This window comes from Natrix helvetica (genome assembly GCF_964273705.1).
Source record: "Natrix helvetica genome assembly, chromosome: 1".
Taxonomy (NCBI): Eukaryota; Metazoa; Chordata; class Lepidosauria; order Squamata; family Natricidae; genus Natrix; species Natrix helvetica.
In genome coordinates this window covers 243,000,485-243,023,147 of record NC_138548.1, presented here as the reverse complement: position 1 = coordinate 243,023,147, position 22,663 = coordinate 243,000,485, and the positions used below count along the sequence as shown (strand labels likewise).

Here is a 22,663-nt window from a genome sequence, read left to right as displayed (position 1 = left end):
ATTGCTTTAACAGCATCCACAAATGCATTAAGAAAAATTGGAGTTTTATATGTTCCGAGTAATCTTACTGCCTTATCACAGACAACAGAAAAAAAAACCAGTATTTAAGATGAAACATTCCATTCATACACTTTATCATCGTCATCATTCCAGTCTTGAATGATGTATTTGCTGTTTTCCAATGTTTGTTGCAGATCCTAACTAGCAATATCTGTGATAGAATAATTGTTAAAAGTGTGCTCATTTGCGGAAATTCGTTCTATATCTTCGTGGTTGCATCTGTAAATTGGCAATGATATTTACAGGGCTTCAGCAATGTTGAAAATATTTGAGGTGTGTAAGCACAGAAGATACATTTGTGTACGTAAATTTTGGAGGTAGTGTAATATTTGGCATTGTTTATTGCATTAATATAGTAGAAAATGCCCAATAAATTTATTGGTCAGTAAAACCTGTTTCCCAACTCTTAAAAATTAGCCACTTCCAAGCTACCTTTGAGAAAAGCATGAAAAAATGACCGTAAGAAAAAGATGTTTCAAATTGTTTCTGTCTTTAAAGCCTCACATAAATTTGCATACTTTAAAACTCCTCTATGAATTCTCAAGTGCTGGAGAAAATATAGTTAAAACTGCAAAAGCAGCATTCCAACTATCAGCAGTGTGCCTTAAAAGCTGCCTTTAGGCCATCTCTTGCCTGCCAAGAGTTCACTTTAGCTTGGTTTTAAATGAAAGTGCAACAACATGGACATTGGACTAAAACCACATCTTGTTTCATTGAGTGAAATATCTAAAACAAATTAAGAATATTCCTTTTGACCTGAACAATGGCTTATATTAAACCTTCAAACAGGAGCCAAGATTCAGCAAACTACCATACTGCAAGACCCAGCAAGTGCCAAGGAAAAGATAGTTGTAGGCTGTGCTGATATAAATCATACCAAAAGGGACTAAGGCAGTGGTTCAACCTGTGGGTCGGGACCCCTCTGGGGGTCGAACGACCCTTTCACAGGGGTTGCCTAAGACCATTGGAAAACATGTATTTTCGAAAAAATATGGAAAACATAAAATAATCTTATGGTTGGGGGTCACCACAACATGAGGAACTGTATTAAAGGGTTGCAGCATTAGGAAGGTTGAGAACCACTGGACAAAGGGAAAGGAAAAGGGGCACCCACAGAAGAGAATAGACCTCAATCAGGGGGCTAAGTTGGAGGTCTAGCCATCTACAAAATAACTTGGCAGGATGTATTGTCCCTACCTAAGTTTAACCTGCTCAGATTTGGAAAAAATATATACTTTTGTCTACTAAATCTAGTAAGTCACAACAGGGAAAGCTAAAATTTCCAAGCTGCTGTCCTTCTTTATTAAGAGAGTATCAATTTCACTTACACCTCCTATTGGAAATATGATCTTAGAGTATGACACAAAATCTACAAAGATCCCACCCACCTCCTTTCACAAATGATTAAATCTGCCAGTAAGGGACACCGGTCCAAACACCCATGCAAACTTGAGAAACCTGCTGGATTGGGGGGGGGGGGGGGAGGAAATGGGATCCAATAACATGTAAGAAAGGATTATCACACATGTTTTGCAGGTGTTATCCATCACATATATTCGTTATGAATACAGGTTTTTAACCACATAGCAGACTGCAAGGTGTGTCAAATAATTGATACACACTGAGCCATCCCCAAGGGAAACTGCAGAGCAGAAAGAAATGGGGCAGAGCAACTTTCCTGGAACCGCACAGTACTCCACCACCAATCAGCAGGAGTGGCTGACACAAGTCAGAGGGTCCTTCCCCCATTCTGCTTTAAGTCCTTTGGCAAGTAGGCAGATTCTTTAATCCACAACTACAGTGCCTCCAGCTGCCTCTAGAGCCGATTTAACCTTTTCTGCTTCTTCTTTACGAACATTTACTTTGATATCTTGAGGAAGAGATTCCACCAACTTCTTGGCCTGCAAGACAGACAGACTCTAATCAGAAAATGAAAAGGGTATCACGACATTCAAGGGAAACCTCAGCTAATGCTAGTCTTGGTCTCTATATACTTTCTACTTACCTCTTGAATTTGAGGAGACAACGCAGCCCCCAAATCTTTCCCAAGAAGCATTTCCTAAATTATGGTTCCAGGGTTTACTAAACAGAATTCAAAGATTCGAGGAAATTGTCTTTGGAGCCTTACCAGCTTCATTTGCATGGAGGAAAGGTGGGGATGCATGCAAGTTCAAAAAGGCAAGAAGGGGAAAGTGATGTATACATCACACCCAAGGGATGTGGGTTCGCACTGCTCTGACTTTTCTGCCAACCTGCCTTTTTTTTAGCCCTGCTTTCTCAATAGATACCACTGAGTTGCATGATTCATGACAGACGGTGTCACACTAATTGCCACTATATCTGAAGATCCTAATTTTACTCTTATTCATTCCACATCGTCTTTTTTTTTTAAACTCTCCATCAAATCATACCCTTTCTGCTCCCAACTGGCAACATCAAAAAATTACAACAGGAGTTCTATGGAAATTCAAGTTCTATGGAAATGAACTAAGGCAGTTGGGAAGCAACATGTTTTTAGAATATCCCTCTTATGGACCATATTATACTAACTCTGTTTCTTGGGATTAGGTTCTTATTCATTCTCAGACACAGGATAAGATGTTGATTTCTTTCTATAAACTTCATATCTTTTGGGACCACAGTATCTGCAAGATCTTGCTAAGAAATCAACTGTAATCACTAGTTTCCACTAGTTTGGCATCAAGGGAATCAGCAGCATAACGTATGACACTTTTAGTATCAGCACTTAGCTGTGGAACCTGCTTCCAAGATGTATAACCCAGTCCTTCGTGGATGTTTTTTAAGCAGGCAAAAAGCATATTTCCATCCAATGTTAACTTTGATGATCACCATTTTGTTTATTTTCCTAACTGTTTTAATGAAATTGGTATTATTAGTGCAAACCACTTTAAGACCCCTTAGGCTTAAAGCAGCATATATGTTTCTATTAAATGAACAGTTACTATAGAGGGAACTGTCGGTCACATAATTCTAAGCATTCTTAGCCCCTGCAAGCATTTCAAGTAAAGAGATATTCTCCCTCAACAGTACAATCTGAACAAGTATAGGAAAGAATCAGTTTACCTGGACAAGGTTTATGTTCTCCACATGGTTCTTTATTTCCTTGATAACTTTCACCTTGTCTTCAGCTTTAAACCCAGTCAATCGCACTGTAAAATTGACCTTTTCTACTTTTTCAACCATTTCTTCTTCTTCTGCCTAGTAGATGAAGAGGAATGGGGAAACAAATTGACAATTAGTAGGTAGTGCCTGCCCCTTTGTCTCCAAGGAGACAGCAGTAAAGAAAGGATCCAACTATTTAGGCACCTCATTTGATTAATTTAGATGGGGGAGGGCCCCCAAAGCCAGCACTGAATTATAACAATGTTGTTATTATAAACTGACAATGGAACTAAAGGTACAAATAGGAAATGGATGGTTACTAGTTTCATATTCTATATGGGGACTTCTTAGAATTTTTTTAGCTTTCCATTGCAGAAAATATAGTACCAAACTAGATCCAATAATCTCTTTTTAATAATCATAGAATCAAAAGAAGACATTTTTATTTATGTCTTCTACGGTGTTAGCTATCTGCCCCAATTTTGTATGATCTGAAAGTGTACTAAGCATTGTTTTCAGTTCTTCATCCAACTTATTTAATAAAAATAAATGAAGTGTACTGTTGTGATGTCAATTATATGTATGGTATGTGGGAATGACCTTGGGAAACAGGAAAGAGCCACAACCAAGGGGACAGTTGGATAAGAGAGTTTCACCTGCAGAGCGAATGTGGGCAAGGCAAATATCTCAGAAGGGATCCTGTCTAGTTTTTTGGCCTCTAAAGGTGATTTTGGGGGGAGGGGGGGAATCTACCTTCAGATTTGTAAAGTAGGTGTGTGTGTGTGTGTGTGTGTGTGTGTGTATTGGGTGCCTTTTGACTTGTCGACTGCCTAGATTAGTCTGCATTTTTCTAAGCAAGATTTTTTAGAAATACTCTGCCTTCTTCCTACCTTCTTTTTTGCTTTCTTCCCAGGGCTGAGAAAAGTGACTGGTTTAAGGTCACCCAACTGGGTTCATGTCTAAGGTGGGATTAGAACTCACTGTCTCCAGGTTTCTAGCCTGTTACCTTACCCACTGTATCAAACTGGCTCTCTTCTTCTAATCAATGTAATCTTACAATTATAATACAATTAGTTCATGTGATGTGCTTCCTGTCTGGACAATCTTGCAAGGCTGACATCTTGCAAATTTGAACTACATGTCCCGAAAGGTCATCCCTACGTGCCATTACATTATCAAAGGTATTATCCAATAAAATGTACATATGCATTTAACTTTGAATGTATTGACAACAATAATATTGTTTATTCTTCTGTGACTTAGTTTAATCAAATGCTCTCATAGCATATCAAGTACATTCCTCTGAATTTCTAAGTGGGAATGGATATTATATACAAGTAATGCAAATCTTTATTATTTCTGTTCCTCTTGTCATTCTTCCAGAACGTTAATATACACATTTCACTGATAAACCTAAAAAAACATATTTGCCCATCTACATTAATAAATAAATCTCACACTGGTTTTTTTGCCTGATCAGTGATTTTATGCTGTGCAACCAAGTTGCCTAAATTTAATCATAAATAACAACTCACAAGGGGAATAATCACAAGAAGGGCTAAAATATGAATTCTGTTTTTTCCAAATAGAGTAAACTCATTAATTTCCCTTTGAGAGTCGGGTCACAGAAGAAAGGGGATAGAATATGAAACCTCCATCCTTGAAAAAGCTTGTTTCATTAATTTCTTAACCTAGACAATCCAGACATATATTTTCCTTTTTGAGAAGTTGATGCCCTGCATGCTATTTTCTCTGGAAAAATCCCCTTACTTTAAGGACCATTTTTTTCTTTCTTCTCTATGGAGCTGGTTAAAATATTTCCCAAAATTGCTAATGAATTATTTCATTCAGGAGCTAGTGTGTGCTCCTTCTTATAGTTTGCTGCAGACTTTAGAGTCTATAGTTTTATCCAGGTTTAATATTCATGGGTAGATTAATATTTGCCAAATTTTGTCTGCATCTTCATGTCTTGAAATTTTTATCACCATCCCACATCAGTAAAAATATTTGATTATCAAAATGTGAAAGAAAAAAATAAAAGGAAAAGAAGTGCTGCTGGTGCCTTTTTGTTTGGTAAACGGAGAGAAGATCAGACAGCAACCTTGAGGAAGGTGATATGAGGCAGCGGGGAGAATAGAGTAGCCTCTAAAAGGCATCTATCCACAATTACTACAAATATCCCACTGTATCTGGCAAATTTCCAAAACTGCTATAAGGAAATTGTTTTGGGAACTCCTTTGGAGTAAAATTAAGCAACCACTTGGAAAAGTTAAGTTTGAGATGAATTTCTTAAACCTTTAGAAATATTTTCACTTGATTCACTCAAATCTATACAATCTTTTAGTCAGGAAGCAAATCTCATCATAATTGGGGCACCACAAAAATATTTATTCTATATTTAATGATGCAAAGCTTAACTTTAATAGAAATTCACGATATACAAAAATATGTAGGAAACAATTAAGTGAGCAATAGAGGCATAGAAATATCTAAAAGGTACAGCTGAAAAAAATGGCTTCCAAGTCCATTATAATAAATATGTCTGTTATGTCACTTAATTTAGGATCACCCTCAGGACTAAAAAGTATCCAGCTAACTAAAACTATAGCTGCGTAGAGAAGTAGCTAACTTTAACTCATGAACCGCCTTTATAAATCTTTTTGCCCCATTTTATACTGCCAATTGTTCAGGAGTTTATTACAATTTGTATATCATTACAAATAGTAACTGTGCTATTATTTTCATGATACCATGCAGCAGCTCTTTGAAATACCAAATAAAGAAAGGCAGTCTGTCTGCACCTTTCATCTTCATGCTTACAAGTTTCATACCCACCTCTTCAAGAACAATGTATATTTGTTGACCAGGTACATTCAGACCCTCCTCTAAAAGCAATTACTATTTGATTCAGGTAAATGACAAGATATAAGGCTGATTGCTTACCGGTGCTGCCAACTGTGCTGCTGGCATCATCCCGGCCATTGGCATAAGTCCAATATCTTGGATCTTGAGAGTTTTCTGTAAATATAGAACACATCTTTTTATCCATCTTTTATATCACTTGTAATACTGAAGTAGGGATTATAACCCACAGTACCACACCCCATCTCTATAAGGAAAAAGAAGCTACAAACAACAGGAAGCATCTACTACAACCTTTTAATTTTTGATCTATTAATCACTCAATTTCCAATGTAAAAATGGTACCTTTAGCAACTCATTGAGGTCAGAGATCTCCAGGAGAGTCAGGTTAGCAATATCCTGAACTAGCTGCTGAATCTTGGGTGAATATTCTTTTGGGGCATCATCTATACGCGGACTTGCTAAAACTTCACTACACTTTGAACATGTAGTCTTCAGCATCCGGATAGCACAAGCTTGTGATCGATGCTGCCTGTAGAAGATCAGAAAACAAAAGTTACAATTCACATTTCCCAACACACAGGTACATGCAAATGAAAAGTATATGTTGAACAGATGAGGAAAGGAGGGATAACAAGGCAAGACCAACCAAGATTGGTGGTGGTGGGGGGAACAACAGTATGAATTGGTGCATATGCTACTGAAAAGGAAAAAAAATCTTCCTCAGCCATTTTTTTTAGCAAATTTTGAAAAATTCCATTTTAGAAATAGTCCAGTTTCAGACATAATGACTATTTTCAATAGCCTGAAATATTACATGGTAGGAGCTTTATAATGACAAGGTTTCATACCGCAAAAGGTGCAGTTCAAGTAGTTTAAAACAGTCAACCAAAAGATAAGCTATAATATATTGAAAGGCAAAGGTTCCCCTCGCACATATGTGCTAGTCGTTCCTGACTCTAGGGGGCGGTGCTCATCTCCGTTTCAAAGCCAAAGAACCAACGCTGTCCGAAGACGTCTCCATGCTCATGTGGCCGGCATGACTAAATGCTGAAGGCGCACGGAACGCCGTTACTTCCCACCAAAGTGGTTCCTATTTTCCCACTTGCAGTTTTTACATGCTTCCAAACTGCTAGGTTGGCAGAAGCTGGGACAAGTAACAAGAACTCAGTCGGTTACGTGGCGCTAGGGATTCGAACCGCCAAACTGCCGACCTTTCTGATCGACAAGCACAGTGTCTTAGCCACCAAGCCACCGCTTCCCATAATATACTGTAGCATAGGTCAAAAAAAATTTTTTTTACCAAACGTAATCTGCTCTGCTAGCATGCTTTAAGATGACAAAGGACAGACTGTTTTTAATAATTAGGGATTCATGTGGGTACATTTATTTGAAATGTGCCTTTTTATTCATTCCTCAGGCAAAATAGGCCTACTTTAATTCAGTACTATTTGCAACAATAGTCGCAAGCACTGATTGATCTATTAGAGCTTATTTATGAATATTACCTGGACGCACCGGCTCTCTACTGGCCACAGCCCCAAGTCACGAGGTTTCTGGTTCAGATCTCACCCGTTTACAGGAGTCCACCCACCATCAGTTTCTGCCCCCTTAGCAACCTGGGGTAACGGAGCTGACCTTTCAGGGGTGCTTCAAGACTGATCAAGAAGTAAATTCTCTCTCCACACATCGAGAGGGCTGAAGCGTGGTTTAAAGAGAGCCAAAAACAAATCCCCTTCAATTGTATACGCGCACCGCCAAGCAAGGGCTCCGTCTGCAGAAGCGAGGCGGCCGTGTGACCTTTATTTGGGCGTTCGGGCCTCTTAGTTCGCCCCCACCCGCTTCCCCTTCGGTCGGGGCATCTGTCGTCCAGGCCTACGTACCGCAGTAACAGTCGGAGAGCGGTACCGAGTCCGGCCGCGGGGAACATGGCCATTACCGGCGGCTGCAAAAGGCGGCAGGAAGGAAACACCGACGGCCCCCTCTTTCTGCAGCGTGCACACCGCAAAGGGCGCCGGGGACGCTCTCTCCGAGCCATCTCTGTGGTTCAACGAAACGTCCAATCGCCGCCGAGTTCGACTCTCCGTGAGGTACAACAGAGCATTGCACAGCCTGGCATCTCGATGGTAAGCGGACGTGACGATTCAAAGCCCGTCTAGCGTACCAGGTTAGAAATGAAAAACTGCGGGAACCGGAAGTCCGTTTTCCAACCGAGCCAAACTTCGTTACCCAGCTCCCCTTGCAGCGCTCGGCGAACAAAGTGAAACCAAGTGATATTTGCAACTAAAGAATACTCCGCAATTCGGAGGCTTAAGCGGAAAAAAGAACTCCAAACTAGGCGGACGAGTGAGGAGGCTCCGCGAAGGGTTTACAGGATGGAAGACTATAATTTAGGATTTACTGTGTGAGCCTTCTGTGGTTATAAGTTGAGGACTATTTGCAGTGATTAATGTGATCTAATCACTAATGTGATCCAGTCAACCAATGGAACAGAAGTTGCCTTCAGAAGTTGTGGGAACTTCATCACTGGAAGCTTTCAGGAAGAGACTGGACTGCCATCTGTCAGAAATGGTGTAGGGGCTCCTGCTTGGGCGGGGAGGGGGGTGTTGGACTAGATGGCCTACAAGGTCCCTTCCAACTCTTGTTAATCTGAGCCTCTTAACAGCTCGGCAAGGGAGAACTAATTTAAAATTTTGCCCGAGGCAGTGAAGTCAACAGACACAAGATAGTGAAGTAGATGGAATTTTTATTTCTATTATATTTGATTTATTTAGCAGTAAACCAGCTACCGTATTTTGAGAATGTGGGCACACAGTTTGCCTGTGGTTCATTTTATAGCAGGTCCCCCCCCCCCCAGTCAATTTAACAGTCTTCTTGGAACATGTTTATTTCAGAAAACATATTGCATTTGAGTTACCGCACTGTACTTATTGGCACACAATGATAAAAAAGTTATGTAGAGAGGTTTATGTTTCATACACAAAATGCTTTTTGGGTGAAGACCAAGGGGGAAAAAATCAGGGCGTGAAGTCCAATCTGCCTTCTCCAGACATTGTTTTATAAATTTTATCATCTAATTATCACCAGGATGATACAAAAATAAATAGTTTTGCCTTATGGCATATCCTGTTCTTGGATATACTTATACATTGGCATTTGTAATAATATTGCACTAATGGCCACTGAACATTCATTACAGCATTAAAAGTTTTTAAAAAAACAAAAATTATTTTCCACAGCAGAAAGTTTTCTGTTTCATCTAATGATTCTGTTTGCAATAGCATGGAGCTAACCCTGACTTTGAAAAAAACTAAGGTTGAACCTGGTTAGTACTTGGATAGATTAAAGCTGTAGGCTAAACTGGAAAGTTGAGAAAGGCAGTTACAAACCACTTCTGTATTACTGCCAAGAAGAATCACGGGAAATTGTCAGGAGTTGGGTGAAGGAATCTTTTTTATTGACTTCCTCATAAAATAATGGTAGCATTCAAAATACAAGTCCTGTCACAGAACTATGTACCACTGAATTAGGGAAAAAAAAACTTTCTAGGTGTATTTTAGGATTTCTATAATTCCCCTCAAAAATTGATTGTGGAATTACTCTTTTTAGATCAACCTATTTTTAGACCATAAGATGCATGAAGCAGACAGGCAGACCATAACAAAAGTGTGTGCAGTTAGGTTAAGGCCTAACTGCCAAGGCCTTTATTGCCATTACTGTAGAGATCAATGCACCTTCTCAACAGAAATATATTAAAGTCTATAATGTCAATGGATAGATGCTGAACTTCCTGGAATGTTGCAGAATGGAAAACCAAACATAGGGAATCCAATTTTATGAACTCATCAAGGACTGAAGTCTGCTTAGTATTGTTGAAGACAAGTCCTCCAAATTATGCTCCCTTTCCTAGATGAACTATTGCTGATACAGGCTGAAGACCGTCCAAGATATTAAAGAGCATGAAGGTAATGTTTCTCTAACTGGAGGTGAGAAGAAGCCTCCGAGGGTCAGAAAACCGCTTAGAGAAGGCTGTAAAGCACTATGAAGCGGTATATAAGCAAGTGCTATTGCTATTGCTAAAACTGCTGGCTCCAATTGGCCTGGTGAGTCAGTGGAAGGATTAGTGCAGGGCTCTGCACCTCCCTGGCCCTTCTGTTTGGATACAAAACTTTTGAATATGAAGCTACTGTAGGTAGTTCTACAAATTCTTCATTTGGTAAATGGGTGAAAATTCCCCGAGTCCTGGAACACCGCAATGTGTCATGTACTCTTGCTGAAGCACTTCAGTAATCACAACCCAATGACATGTTTGGTAGAATGCACATTTATGCAAAGACTCAAATACCAGCACAGGACTTGTAACAGAAACAGAGACTGGAAAGTTTTAAATACTTATTTTTATTGTCACTGATTCCATTCTGTCTACACCAGTCACTAAGTATGAGACACAAATCTTCAAAGCCATAAGGACAGATAGGTTGGATGGGGTGAGGACTTAAAAAACATACTGGGTTGGGAAAGGCTGTGTTCAAGATAGGGGGTTCTCAGAAGACATGGAGGGAAGTGGTGGAGAGATGTCAAAAATTAGTGTGGAAAGAAGTTGAGTGTGCTGGGCATAGTGAAGGTCACTTGTTTGGCTAGATGTGACCACTGAGAGAGAGAATGCGGGCTCAGGGCCGGCACGTACACTGGATCTCATAAATTCTGACTCTAGAGCATGCTTAAATGTTATTTTCCCCACAAGAGAAGTTTCCTGAATGGTCTACATACCAGCGACTGCTTGAGAACTAAGCTCTGTTATCCAACTAATGAAAAGCTAGGTGAGTTGGGCTGTGGGCCACTCTCTCTCCATAGCCGAGTAGCAGCATATAGGATGTTACAGATTCTTGATCCTGGCAGCATTTTAGACAGGTGGAATGGGAAAATGCAGACAGACAGTGGGAAATTACCCAACACTGAGGGCTCAACTCTCCTCTCTCCCCATTGAGGGAACAGCACAAAGGAACAGCAATGGTGTAGCAAGTACAGCAGTGACCAAGAAATGGTAGCTTTACAATGTTTTAGAAACCCATCCCTCCCTTGCCTTGGAACCCAAGAGATTAGTCAAAGGAAATAAGCTGAGCCTCTCCACTTCCCCCTTGCACTTGCTGCACCTGGGGATGGGTCTGCTGGGGAGGCGGCTGTTGTTGTGGAGGCCCTCCGGAGGGTGCCATCTGCAAAAGTTAAATGGAAGCCAGCATGGAGTAAGACAGCATTTCTTTCAGTGGAATTCCTACAGGAAAGAATTAATAGCACTTGCTCCCTTAGCCCAAGGGTTGGTAGAGTCACTATCTTAATGCTAATAAGGTCAAGGAATTCTTTGGTATTTTTTTTTTGGGGGGGGGGGGAGGAGATTACATTGAAATTTTGGTCGAAGACTTACCTGTTGATACATAGGCTGTTGTCCTGACATGTAAGGCTGCTGGGGTGGCAGGCTACTCAGACCTGATTCCTGGCCAGGGAGAGTTGACATAAGGTTCTAGCAGAAAAAGAGAGTGTCAAACTTTGCACCAGAACAAGTGGCCCTTCTTGAAATGCAGCCGCTTCGGCTTTAGAAATGAATTTTTCCTGTCTCTATGAACATAACTACATATTCCCTATGAATCTTCCTGCTGCTAACCTCATTCATGAAGTTCAGCAAAGGAAACAGCACAGTAATTGAAACAACTTCCTCACCTGCATATTGTAGGGCTGGTATCCCATTGGCACTGGCTGATTGCCCATGTAACCCATAGTACCCCCAGACTGGGGGGGCGCTTGTGTCATGCCAGGCATTGTCTGCGTTTGGGAAGGGGCGGCTGCATTCTGCAAGGTAAAGAAGATAGCTGGAACAAGATGCCCGTACATAGCAACGTTGAGCAGAAGATTTTGATACCCAGAAACTTCCAAGGAAAGTCTAGACAAACTTCAACATACAGATAAAATGTGATGCCTTTTGCTTCTAGAAAGCTGGGAAAGGCTGCTTTCTCCACAAGTAAATGAAGAGAGAACCCTGCCAAGAAATCCTCCTTAATTAAGCTGAGGGCTTGAGCAGCAATAGAATGGTAGGAGCTGGTCTCCTGACTTGAGGTGAGATTGGGGAGTGGGGATCAACTGTACCTGGTAGCCCTGCGTAGGTGTGGGCTGATAGGAAGAATAAGCAGGATTTGCGGTGGGCACTGCCTGTGCCTGTGGGGGAGGTTGTGTGTTGTTATTGCCTGTGGAGTACATGTAGGTGCTCACCATGCCAGGATCTGAAACAAACATGCAAGATTTGAAAGTTATTCTTCCGGGCTGAGCTTTGTAGCTTACCAGTAAAGGGCTGGGCTAAATCCACACCCACTCCTTTTCTTTCTTCTACTTCCGTTACCTGTTCCTGCCACAGGCATCGCAGTGTAGGGTCCTGTACTGCCCTGGGCGGACTGACTCATGTAGACAGTGTGCATGGGGGAGCCCTCCACAGAGCTTGCTGGGCTGAAGGTGCCTGGGAAGCTTGTGGGTCCTGATGGTTGGTAGATCACTCCGCTAGCAGGAGGCATGGCCTGCAGCTACACACAGTAAGCAAGATTGGTTCCTGTAAACTTTACGGGCAGGGCAGGGCAGGGTAAAAGGAATTTTTGGCCTCCCCAGTCTTCTTCCACTCAAATACCTGTGCGTATGGCAAGGAGAAAGCAGGCATTTGTGCCCTCATCTGGATCGTTTGCTTCTGTTGCTCCAACCGTAACTGGCGTTCCTTTTCTTGCTCTTGAAGGCGCTGGATGGCTATCTGCCGTTGCATTTCCAGATATTCCTAAAGGTTGGAATAACACAGGGTGTATTAGGCACTCTGGTCATGATGCTGTCAGATAGCAGACGAATCTTTGCTCCAAAACAAACGTGGGACATCCCAGTCCAAGCCTCACCTGCTTCTTCTGCCGCATGATCTCCAGTTTTTGAACTAGCTGGATCTGACGTTGACGCTCTGCCTCTTCTGCAGCTCGGCGCAGCTTTTCTCTGTGCTCTTCTCTCAAGGCATTTAAGGCTCCACGTGCATCCCGGATCTGGGCAAGTTTATCTTGAAGTCCCTCATAATATACTATGGAAAAGAAGGACAAGGCTGGAGTCTCATCACAGCTTCCACGTCACACCTCCCCAAATCTCTTCAAAGAGGAAAGCAGAAGCGGAACTGTCAGAAGGATTGGGAAGCACCGGATTGTTTTAACCCCACACCAATCGAAAAGTAGTAGTAGTAGTAGTCACTTAGGTGGCTAAGATTCAACAGGGGGCGAGGGAACTCTAAATCTATTTTCAATTCACGCATCAGGGACACAGCTTCTGATAACATACAGCGGCGCTCATCCAATTGGTTCAGGAGCTCCAAGAGCTGGGGTTGCATGCTGTTGATGGACTGGAAGACAGAAAGGACTGCCGAATCATTGGTAATGCTCCGCCCTCGCAGGTGGTTGCTCTTCATACGGTTGACAAAGGTGGTGACCGCAGTCTGCAGAGCTTTCAAAAACTGCTCATGGCTCTCGTCTGTCTCACCATTCTGATATTGCTGCTGGGGAAGAGATGGGAAGCCGCTGACCAGAAGTCCCAGGTTCTGCCTTAGAATCCTGGCACTGCTTCTTTAAAAGTTAATTTTGTTCTTCAAGATGGCTACTACTGTTTGTCCAGGTAAACCCCACACCAGAATAGATGCACCCACAACGAAACAACTCCTAAAAAAGAAAGCCTGGCACTCACTCCTAAACTTTCCTTTAGCGCTGCTACTCCCAGTTCATAAATAAATATTCCCCAAACCCTACAGTGATGTGGTTGAGTCTGAGTGACGCTTAGAGAGTGACACTGTACTAACTCTACTAACGCAGAAGGGTTTTGTTCCTACCTCCACAACACTAAGTGGGGCAGGTGGGACTTCCGTAGTTTGGGTTGCTGGCTCCCCCATAGACAGTGGGGCTGAAGGAGTGGGGCTCTTGCGCACTTCCTCCTGCTTCTTTTCCCAAAAGTTGCGATTCAGATATCGAGCCAACTGCCCAGAAAAAGGAGAAATGAAAACAACTTATTGCCAAGACATTATTCAAACCAGCAACTTATTGTCAGATATCATTGAGACCATCTCATTAGCTTAAAAAGTTTGGAGTCTTACCTCAGGATCGATGTCCTCAGCTAGAGGAGCAGAGGAGTTCTGAAAAAGACAGGTTTTAAAAAATTTTTTTAGTAAGGTTAACATCATGAAAATATCCCACAATCTAATTATCCTTTAGAAATATATATCAAATGCTTGAGAATAGACCTGCAAATCAGCTGCTCAAGCAAGGCAGACGAGAGCAAAATTCTTATTTTCATCTTTCAAATTTCTTTCATTAGCCTGATCAAGATACTACTGGATTATCATGAGAAATGAAGTGCCTTAAGAGTCACCTAAAGCCCAAAAGAAATTAATTCCTGGGATTCACTAATCAGATTTATATAGCTCCTCGTCTCACAAACCTGACTCTGACTTGCACACAATAAACCAATCAAAACAAGTACAAAGTATTTTCGCCTGCAGGGGTCCAAAACCTTCTCTGCCAAAGGCTCCGTTCTTACCACAGGAGAGGAATAGAGGGTGCCGCCTGGGGGTGCTGAAGAGGTGACTGGGGTGGGCTCAGCCTTGGGGTAGGTAGAATAGGTGCTTTTCTGCCTCTGCAGAGGAAAAGAAAAAAAAAAGTAAGACTACCACCTTTAATTACCTTTTGATGTTCATCAGCATGAGAGATGGAGGACAGAAAAGAGTAGCACTGTGTAAGGATTGAGAGGGGAAAAAGATAATTCAGACCACGCTTTGGAACCTTCTTAAATCAAACCTAGGATTACATACAACACTAGGATGACACATTTTAAAAGAGTTATCAACATGTAAATGTACAGTCCAAATCATGTTTCCCCTTTCGAATCCAGATTACAGTCTTATGAGGAAGCGTTAAGCATCCTTTTGACAGTCAGAACGACAATATCTTAGATATGAGGATATTTCATTAAAATACAGTACATCAGTGATAACTAGATGTCAGAAACCAAAATGTGATATTGTAACCTGAATGCAACAAAGATTGAAAAGTCCTGAGGAATTCAATTTTTGGATCATTTGCGAATAGTAGATTAGGTGAGAGAGACTATCAGAAAGACTTCTATTTGGTAATTAAGGGGCTTCCTTTCATTAGCAGAAATTTCTCACAAGTGGACAATAGGCTGTCACAGGAAGAAGCAGAAGCCCGAGTTGCTAAATAAATTCTTATAATGGCACAAAGCAGCCAAGCATGAGGAATTCACAGGAATGTTAGTTACGACAAATGAAAATTAATCATGATAACTTGTAAGAATCATGATCAATACACAAACCATCCTTTCCTTTTCCTCCGCCTCAGACTGGGAAAGTGCAATTGCCAGCTGTAGCTCTTCCTCCTCCTGCAGGGCAGTTTCATCACGCTTTGGGGGCAGCTAGGGACAGAGCAAACAGCAGTCACTGTACCTACTATGTGACGCTGATGAATTAAATTAAAGAGGAGTAGAGAGCTAAAACAGGCAAGGACTTACCTGGGACTGCTGTGAAAGAGGGCTGGTCAGGTATTCCGGAGGAAGTTCTGTGGTAGCAGTTCCTTTTCCTTCTCCCTTCCTGTATGGATGAAAAGGACAAGGTCCTGACTGCTGCGGAACTACCCTCTTGCTAAGCTGAATGAGGAAGAGGAAGCGGGGGGGGGGGGGGGCAGCAACAACTAAACTATAATCTGCAATGAACCAACTAGCAATTTTTCTGGAAACAGCATTTCTGTAGAATAGGGGAAGTTACGCCATTCGGTTTTTACAAATCCCATACTGCAAAATTCCCACGTACAAAAAGCAGAGGTGCCCAAACAGCCATTGTTTTCAGAATCTCAAATGTAGTAGCCCCTTCCATAGTTAAGCTCTTACTTGTTGAGATGTTCATAGCAAGGCTCACATACTCGTACTTCCTTCTCTATGCCAAACTTGGGGATGGTGGAATATTTGGATGAGCATTTTCCACAGAAGATCTGCCCACAGGCCCGACAATGATGCTGTGAACATATTAGAACGATCAGGATTATCCAAGATAAACATCTGGTAGGAAAACATTAAAGCCAATGCCCTCTTCTCTCCTAGCACCTCTAACAAAAACCCTGCATCACATTCCCAGGATCAGAGGATGCGGCAGTACTCACCTTGCGCGTCACCACGCCAAATTGAACTCGGCACCGGTGGCATTCTTCTGCATCCACCCAATCAGGAGCCTAACCTCACAGAAACACAGCGATTATGAGTACAAAAAAGGCCACTATAACACTTTGCATGATCCTAAATGTGCAAAGCTTTCCAAAACTACTGCTATGCTAGAATGCATTCCAGATAAAGGAAATGCATCCAGTGATATGTGTCGCTAATGGTCAGTAAAAGCTCAGTGTGAACTAATCTTTTTGTTGACTTACAAGTCGAAAAACGATTAGCTGTCTGTCTGAATACAACTGCAACCACAAATCACTCTCAGATGTGAAGTAATGAGTGGAGAAGAAAGGAATTGGGGAAATTCCCGGTGTATTGATAGCAAAAAAAGAGGAGAGGCTGTGTTTTATCACCTGCCTCAACCAGCTGCTCTGCTGGTGATTGATTCATCCCAAATTCTCAGCCTTAGAAAGAGTATCAAATCAGAGACAAAACAAATATATGCTACACATTCTAGATGTAATTACTACAGAAAAGTCCACATTATTTCCCCCAATGAGGTGAGCCACTTTCCCAGCTATACTTACCCTTTCTGCGGCGAACATCGCATCACTTTCTTTGAATTCTGGAAAAACATGACCTGTAGGTAAATTAACACTGTCATGCCACTGCATGCCAAACCTTGGGCCCTGGATATTGGACTAAGGACTACACGGTGGACCTGAGCAACTGTCCCCATGCCTCCCTATGCTCTGCCTCATGTGGGCAAAGCCTCCAAGCCTCTTTTTTTTAACCAACCAAAGTTAGGGAGCTTACAGGGCATGATTTATTTGCAAGAACTCTTCAGAATCTTTCCAGATGATCACTTGACCACTAAATCCCATGAATGTCACAATGTGACAATGACCAAGGGCAAAGGGATTAATTTTTGATTGCCACTATGTCCAGAATCGTGGAGTCAGAAGGGATAAGAATGACAGAATTTGAAAGCTGATATATCTACTGGCTCCAGAATTGGAAGACTGAGATAGGCCCAAGAAGTGAAATGGCTATGATCAGTATTTGAAACACACTAAGCAATTGCCACCAGCACTTCAGTAGTGTCAGTAAATTTATGAGGTGGTTTTCAGGTCATATAAATTTGATAAATCAATGGAAAGTTCTGGTTTTTTCTCCAAATCCCCAGCTGCAGACATATTACCCGCCCAAACAGCCTTAGTACCACAATGGAAGGCTACTTGTCTTTCCTCACCTTCTACCTTCATGATCTGGTAGGTATCTTGGACCACCTTGTATTTGGGCTCATTGCGGAAGGCATGGGCCCATGCTTGGATCAGGTACAGGATCTTGTTGCGAACGTTTGCCTCAACCTGTCTCTGCAGATAATAGGAAGGGTCAAGATCAGGCATTGTAGCCAGCCGAACTGAGCTCGCAATCTTCCCCTGTTTGAGTTATGATACTGATACAGAGGGCATCATCCCTCAGAGCAGCAAAAGCTAAGCCCAACTTTTCCCCTTGTTTAGTCATTGCTTGTAAACATGTACAATATGACTAGGGACTCAAAATACTTTCTTCCTAAAAATATATTCTCATTGAAGAAATGTATATCTAATTTTAAGAGGTGTTTTGGTACACGAATGACTGTTCTTACCTCACAAACATAAAATAATGTAAGGCTCTTCCTGTTGCAACAAGCTAAAAAAAACAAAGTTAAAGGTACAGCAAGGCTCTTGTAGAAAAATACTCTTCCCTGAACACTAGGATTACCTCTGCATTACTGAAGATGCAGTCACAAGCACATTCTCACCTTGCATAATAGTACATTCTTCCATCAAGAACCATTGATGGAATGAGGCTGAAATACTGTAAGGCAGGAAAGAGCATAAGGACAAGATCTAAATTGGATAAAGTTAGGGTTTAGAGAGCCATAATAAAAATGGACTTTGTGGGAGGAGTCATGTTATTCTATGGTGCTAAAAGAGACCAAGATTTGAATCTGGAACGTTCTTCTAGGAAAAAGATGTGTTCCACCACTTAGCTACAGGAGCATTACTACACTTGTGTATACTATATACATATTAAATCTATATATTTTTAAGAACTAGCAAATCAGAGTACAAAACTTGCACAGTAATCCAACATTTATTTTTCTTCACTGATTTTTTTTTAGAGATACAATGGAAGCATAGAAAGTGCTATGTTTCAATTGACACTAGTAGATAAAATTCCCACGTTAGAAAATGTGATGATAATAAGGAAGAAAACAATCCAGCAATGAGTGTATTCAAGCAATGAAAGCATCAATAACACATACACTGATATAAGCATGCGCAACTATTCAAGCTGAAATCTTTGCTATACAAATACATGCGCAGACATGGAAATGGTTGTGCTCTAAAACTATTTCAGGCTAATTGAAATATATTAGATGTGGTATGTGTATATATAAATGTATAAACATACTACGCTTGAATAAGGTCATTACAATTTTAATGCCCAAACTGATTTTTTAAAATAAAACTTTTAGGACTTTGGGATTTTTTCTGTATTGTTTACTTGTAAAAAAAAAGGTCATATAAGGTAATATTTTTGTCATATAATATTAATACAAACCTTCAGGGGAAAAAAAAACAGAAAGTCAATCTATTCCACCTCGCTCCAGTATAAGGCTTTTCTCTAGTTTAGCTTACTGTAAACAAAAATTGCCTAAGTGATGTTACCTTGAACAATTCCTTCAATTCCTCCATGGTCTGCTTGTTAGCCACCTCATCATGGACTGTCTGACCACAATTCTTTACTACAGATTCCAAGACCTGTGTGAAAATTATACAAAAGTTGGTTCCCAAATAAAGTTCAGAGACTTCACAACAAATGGTCTGGATCTCCTCTACAACGCATACCACATGGACCCAAATGAAGAAAACCTCCCTAGTCACCTGGGAGTGTGATTATACTTCTGCTTACCTCTAGTGCATAGAGCGCCACGTGAGGATTCTTATCATTGACTTTTTTCTTAATCGCACCCACAGCATACTTAGCCCTGGGAAAAGGGGGGGGGGGGGAGGGAACCAGTTCAGTCTAATGAAAGCTGCAAGAAACACCTAAGCCAGATAACATTTTTCTCTCTCACGAAACATAGTATAATCACCTACAAAATGCAAACATTTGATGAAGGAGGCTGTGTATATGCCAAGACAAAACAAAAAGTCATATTATGACTAGCTTAGTCCTAGACAAAGAAAATATCCCAAATGACTATGTCCTAGACCTAGAATAATGGGCTAAGGGCCAACCAGAGTGGAACCAACTATATGCTTAGTCCCAAGTAGCAACCAAGTTCTGTTCTGGGATTTCCTAGGAATAATTCGCCAATTGATTAAAAATAAAAATTGCCAGTGAAATAATTGTTAATATAAATCAATTTTACAACTGCATCTTAGTTATTTCTAAAAAAAACCCATTACAGAGCTGTAAAAGATGCAGCAATGAGCAGAACAAAGGCACTGCAAAAAGGGGGGGAAATAGTGTTGAATACTTCTTAGTTAACAAAGCAGACAGAGTATGTAAGGGGGGAAAATGGATAGCAGAAAATATATTTTCTTTCACACACAGTATTAGAATGTATTTTATTTACTGAATCTAAATGAGAAAACAATCTTAGTCACACAAACAATTAAGCTATGAAATTCATTGTCAGTAGACACTGACCATCAGTGCAAATGGTTTTAAAATGGATTAGCAAGATACGTGTTCAGAGGATAGGGCTATTAGTGACTATTCATGTTGATGGATCTATTCATAGCCATCTTCAGGAGAGAGAGATGAGGACTGGGGACAAATAACAAAATTAGCCGCATGACTTACATGCTTCTATACAACATTGGGATAGAAGTACAAAAGCCTAGAATTCATGTTATGACGTCCAATGCAAATTCTGTGTCACCTTGGGTTGTCTAGGATGTCTAAAATTAGAATCTATCTCCAAAATCAAAGGTAGCATTTTATATGTGTGTGTGTGTATGTGTGTATATATATTTATATTTTTATACACAGCATATATAAAAGGAGCAACAACAGGAAAAGGCTACCAACTTCAAATCCTGCTCATGAGCTTCTAGAATGGAACTGACTGGATAATGTAACACAGAATGTGTATTAAACAGATCTATGTGCTGATCCAGAAGGATTTTTCTTAGTTTCTATATACTGGATAATAATTCCAGGTATTAGTCATGTTAGTTGGGATTGCTGAGAGCTGAATTCCATGCTATCTGGAGGGTAGCAACCAATCATCCTTTTTGAGTGATGGCAGCCCTCAGCTTTCAATAGCATCCTGAAATCCACACTGCAAAAGTGATTAAGACACAGGACAAAAAACTAAATTATAGCTAAAACTAATGAAACTAATATTAAGATTAACACTGCAGTATCATTGAAATGATTGTTCCCTATGTATTTTTATATTAAAATTTATAATTTATCAACAATCTAGGGGCTGCCAAGGATTTGGTGAATTATACAGATATCTCACATTGTGTAGCGCTCTGCTAGCTGATGGTTTATTTGAACAACAAAGTCTTTAGAGACACAATGTAGTCAATACCTAAAATTCTGACTTTAGAAAATAGATAAACACAGATTCAAATTTCTATGTTAGCAGCATGTTTCTTTCCACTCATACTTTGCTTAAAGTTTAATTGCAATGAAAGAATGCTTCTTTTGTCAATAAAGTGCATAAAAATAGGGGAAATGATAAGATGGTAGAGTTCAGCACGTACTGGGTATCTCCCTGACGAATCATGTCACAGATCTGTAGAATAGATTCCCAGTCTGTCTCCAGCAGAAGCTGACTTGTGGCCTTATCTGCAAGATAATAAGCTAAGTCATTCAGGCACAAAATAAAATTTATATTAGCTATCAGAGAATTGATGGACAAAGGACAAATGACAAGAATTATTAGAGATGAATGAGATCACAATTACAGCTATTACAGTTATTTACCATATGCTATTAGCAAGCATTTGTAACTTTTCTCAGCAAAGCTGACCTCTTAGCTGTCGAATCTAGCTATAAACATGTACTCCTCCAACCATATTTATCATTTGCCCAGATATCTTATATTTTCCTTTAATTACTTCATCTTTATCGTCCCCAATAAATAGACTTTTTTAATCAGGCCACTCAAGCATCTCCATCATCAGGTTTACAGTAAATTATAACCTCTTCACTTCCAGTTCTTCCTCCAAACTTCCTTCTGTCATAAACTTTGGTACTTTTTTCCACATTTATGTAGAATAAATCCTAGTTACATGTAACTGCTTTTGTATGTATTTAATCTTTCTGCATATCACTCTCTCCCCCTTATTTTCCCCTTCCCTGTCATGTTATAAATTTTTTGAGGGAATGTAAGTATATTTTGGAGTGGTATACTTTGCTATATTCTAACATTCCCAATTCAAATAGAGCACTATATTTAAAGGGAAATGAATAACTGATCATTGCCTTTTCCCCATCAACACAAAAACACCAGTGAATTTGTCGACTGTTGATAGGGGGTGATGTAGATTTTTTTCCCCACTGATATTTGTCCTAATGCAGCACATCACGTTTGCCTCGATTCAGTCACTGCTTAAGTCTGTTGTTTCCTGGTACAATCAGTCACCTTGTAGAACCTGATTCTAGGTTAGCAATGAGGTCAGCAGCATTGCACAATTACAAATACGGGAACTGAGATTTTTTTTCTCTCCCCCACCCCCAAATTACACATTTGTTACCAGTCCATACATTCAAAATGGATCAAGCTGGTTCCCCCATTTACGCAAAGGAGAGCCAGTACTTAGTCTCGAGTAGTGAATAATACTGTCATCCTGCAATCCCATCCCATGACCCTACTAGGCAATGTCACATTATTAATCACTCCAGTCGACCTCTTTGTCGCTGAAAGTGCAACCTTTGAATTTGTGGAAAGAGGACAATGATCCTACCAATAAATACAGGACAATCAATATGGGTGTCTAAGGGGGGAGGGAGGAAAGGGAAAATGCTTCGAAGTCCTGATTGGCTTTTCAGAAGCCACGAAAAATCCCAGAGAAGGAAGGCGCCATTGACAGAAAGGTTTTTTGCACAAGAGCTGAAGAAGGAAGGGAGGTCGAAGGAAAACAAGAGGAACCCAGCCCCGCTGCTCCGAGCGAGCGTTAAACTGAAGGCCGAGGCTCTGAGGCAGGGTTAGGCCAAGGTCCCCCTATCCCCTCCTCGGTACCTAAAAGGCGCTCGAAGGTGCCGCCTCCTCGCCCCATTGTCCTCCCCGCTGAAGATCAGGCTGGACCGACCCGCCGCCGTTCTTCCCCTCCCGACGTCTCCGCAATTTAGGCCCCGCTTCCGGCTTCCAGTCAACGGAGAG

The 22,663-nt window shown here is 40.9% G+C and overlaps 2 protein-coding genes across 3 annotated transcripts; both read right to left on the bottom strand.

Moving 5' to 3' along the window:
• Positions 1 to 1,339: 1,339 nt before the first annotated feature.
• On the bottom strand, positions 1,340 to 7,996 carry MRPL12 (mitochondrial ribosomal protein L12). The gene is made up of 5 exons (XM_081935891.1): positions 7,929 to 7,996; positions 6,391 to 6,577; positions 6,127 to 6,201; positions 3,145 to 3,279; positions 1,340 to 1,961 (listed from the first exon to the last, which is right to left on the bottom strand). Exons 1-5 carry the CDS (start codon positions 7,979 to 7,981, stop codon positions 1,845 to 1,847), a joined length of 567 nt encoding a protein of 188 aa, XP_081792017.1. The 5' UTR covers positions 7,982 to 7,996; the 3' UTR covers positions 1,340 to 1,844.
• A 2,428-nt stretch (positions 7,997 to 10,424) lies between these two features.
• Positions 10,425 to 22,661, bottom strand: HGS (hepatocyte growth factor-regulated tyrosine kinase substrate). 2 transcript variants are annotated; one of them, XM_081936793.1, is made up of 21 exons: positions 22,523 to 22,661; positions 21,042 to 21,126; positions 19,228 to 19,303; positions 18,984 to 19,076; positions 17,516 to 17,639; positions 16,851 to 16,903; positions 16,266 to 16,334; positions 15,997 to 16,121; positions 15,622 to 15,700; positions 15,427 to 15,525; positions 14,635 to 14,730; positions 14,192 to 14,230; positions 13,931 to 14,074; positions 13,390 to 13,603; positions 12,966 to 13,138; positions 12,713 to 12,853; positions 12,434 to 12,611; positions 12,184 to 12,317; positions 11,761 to 11,889; positions 11,468 to 11,563; positions 10,425 to 11,258 (listed from the first exon to the last, which is right to left on the bottom strand). In XM_081936793.1, exons 1-21 carry the CDS (start codon positions 22,557 to 22,559, stop codon positions 11,145 to 11,147), a joined length of 2,298 nt encoding a protein of 765 aa, XP_081792919.1. In that variant the 5' UTR covers positions 22,560 to 22,661; the 3' UTR covers positions 10,425 to 11,144. The 2 variants fall into 2 exon arrangements, with proteins under 2 accessions (XP_081792919.1, XP_081792920.1); XM_081936794.1 differs by having other exon boundaries at positions 14,635 to 14,732; positions 15,438 to 15,525.
• Positions 22,662 to 22,663: the final 2 nt, after the last annotated feature.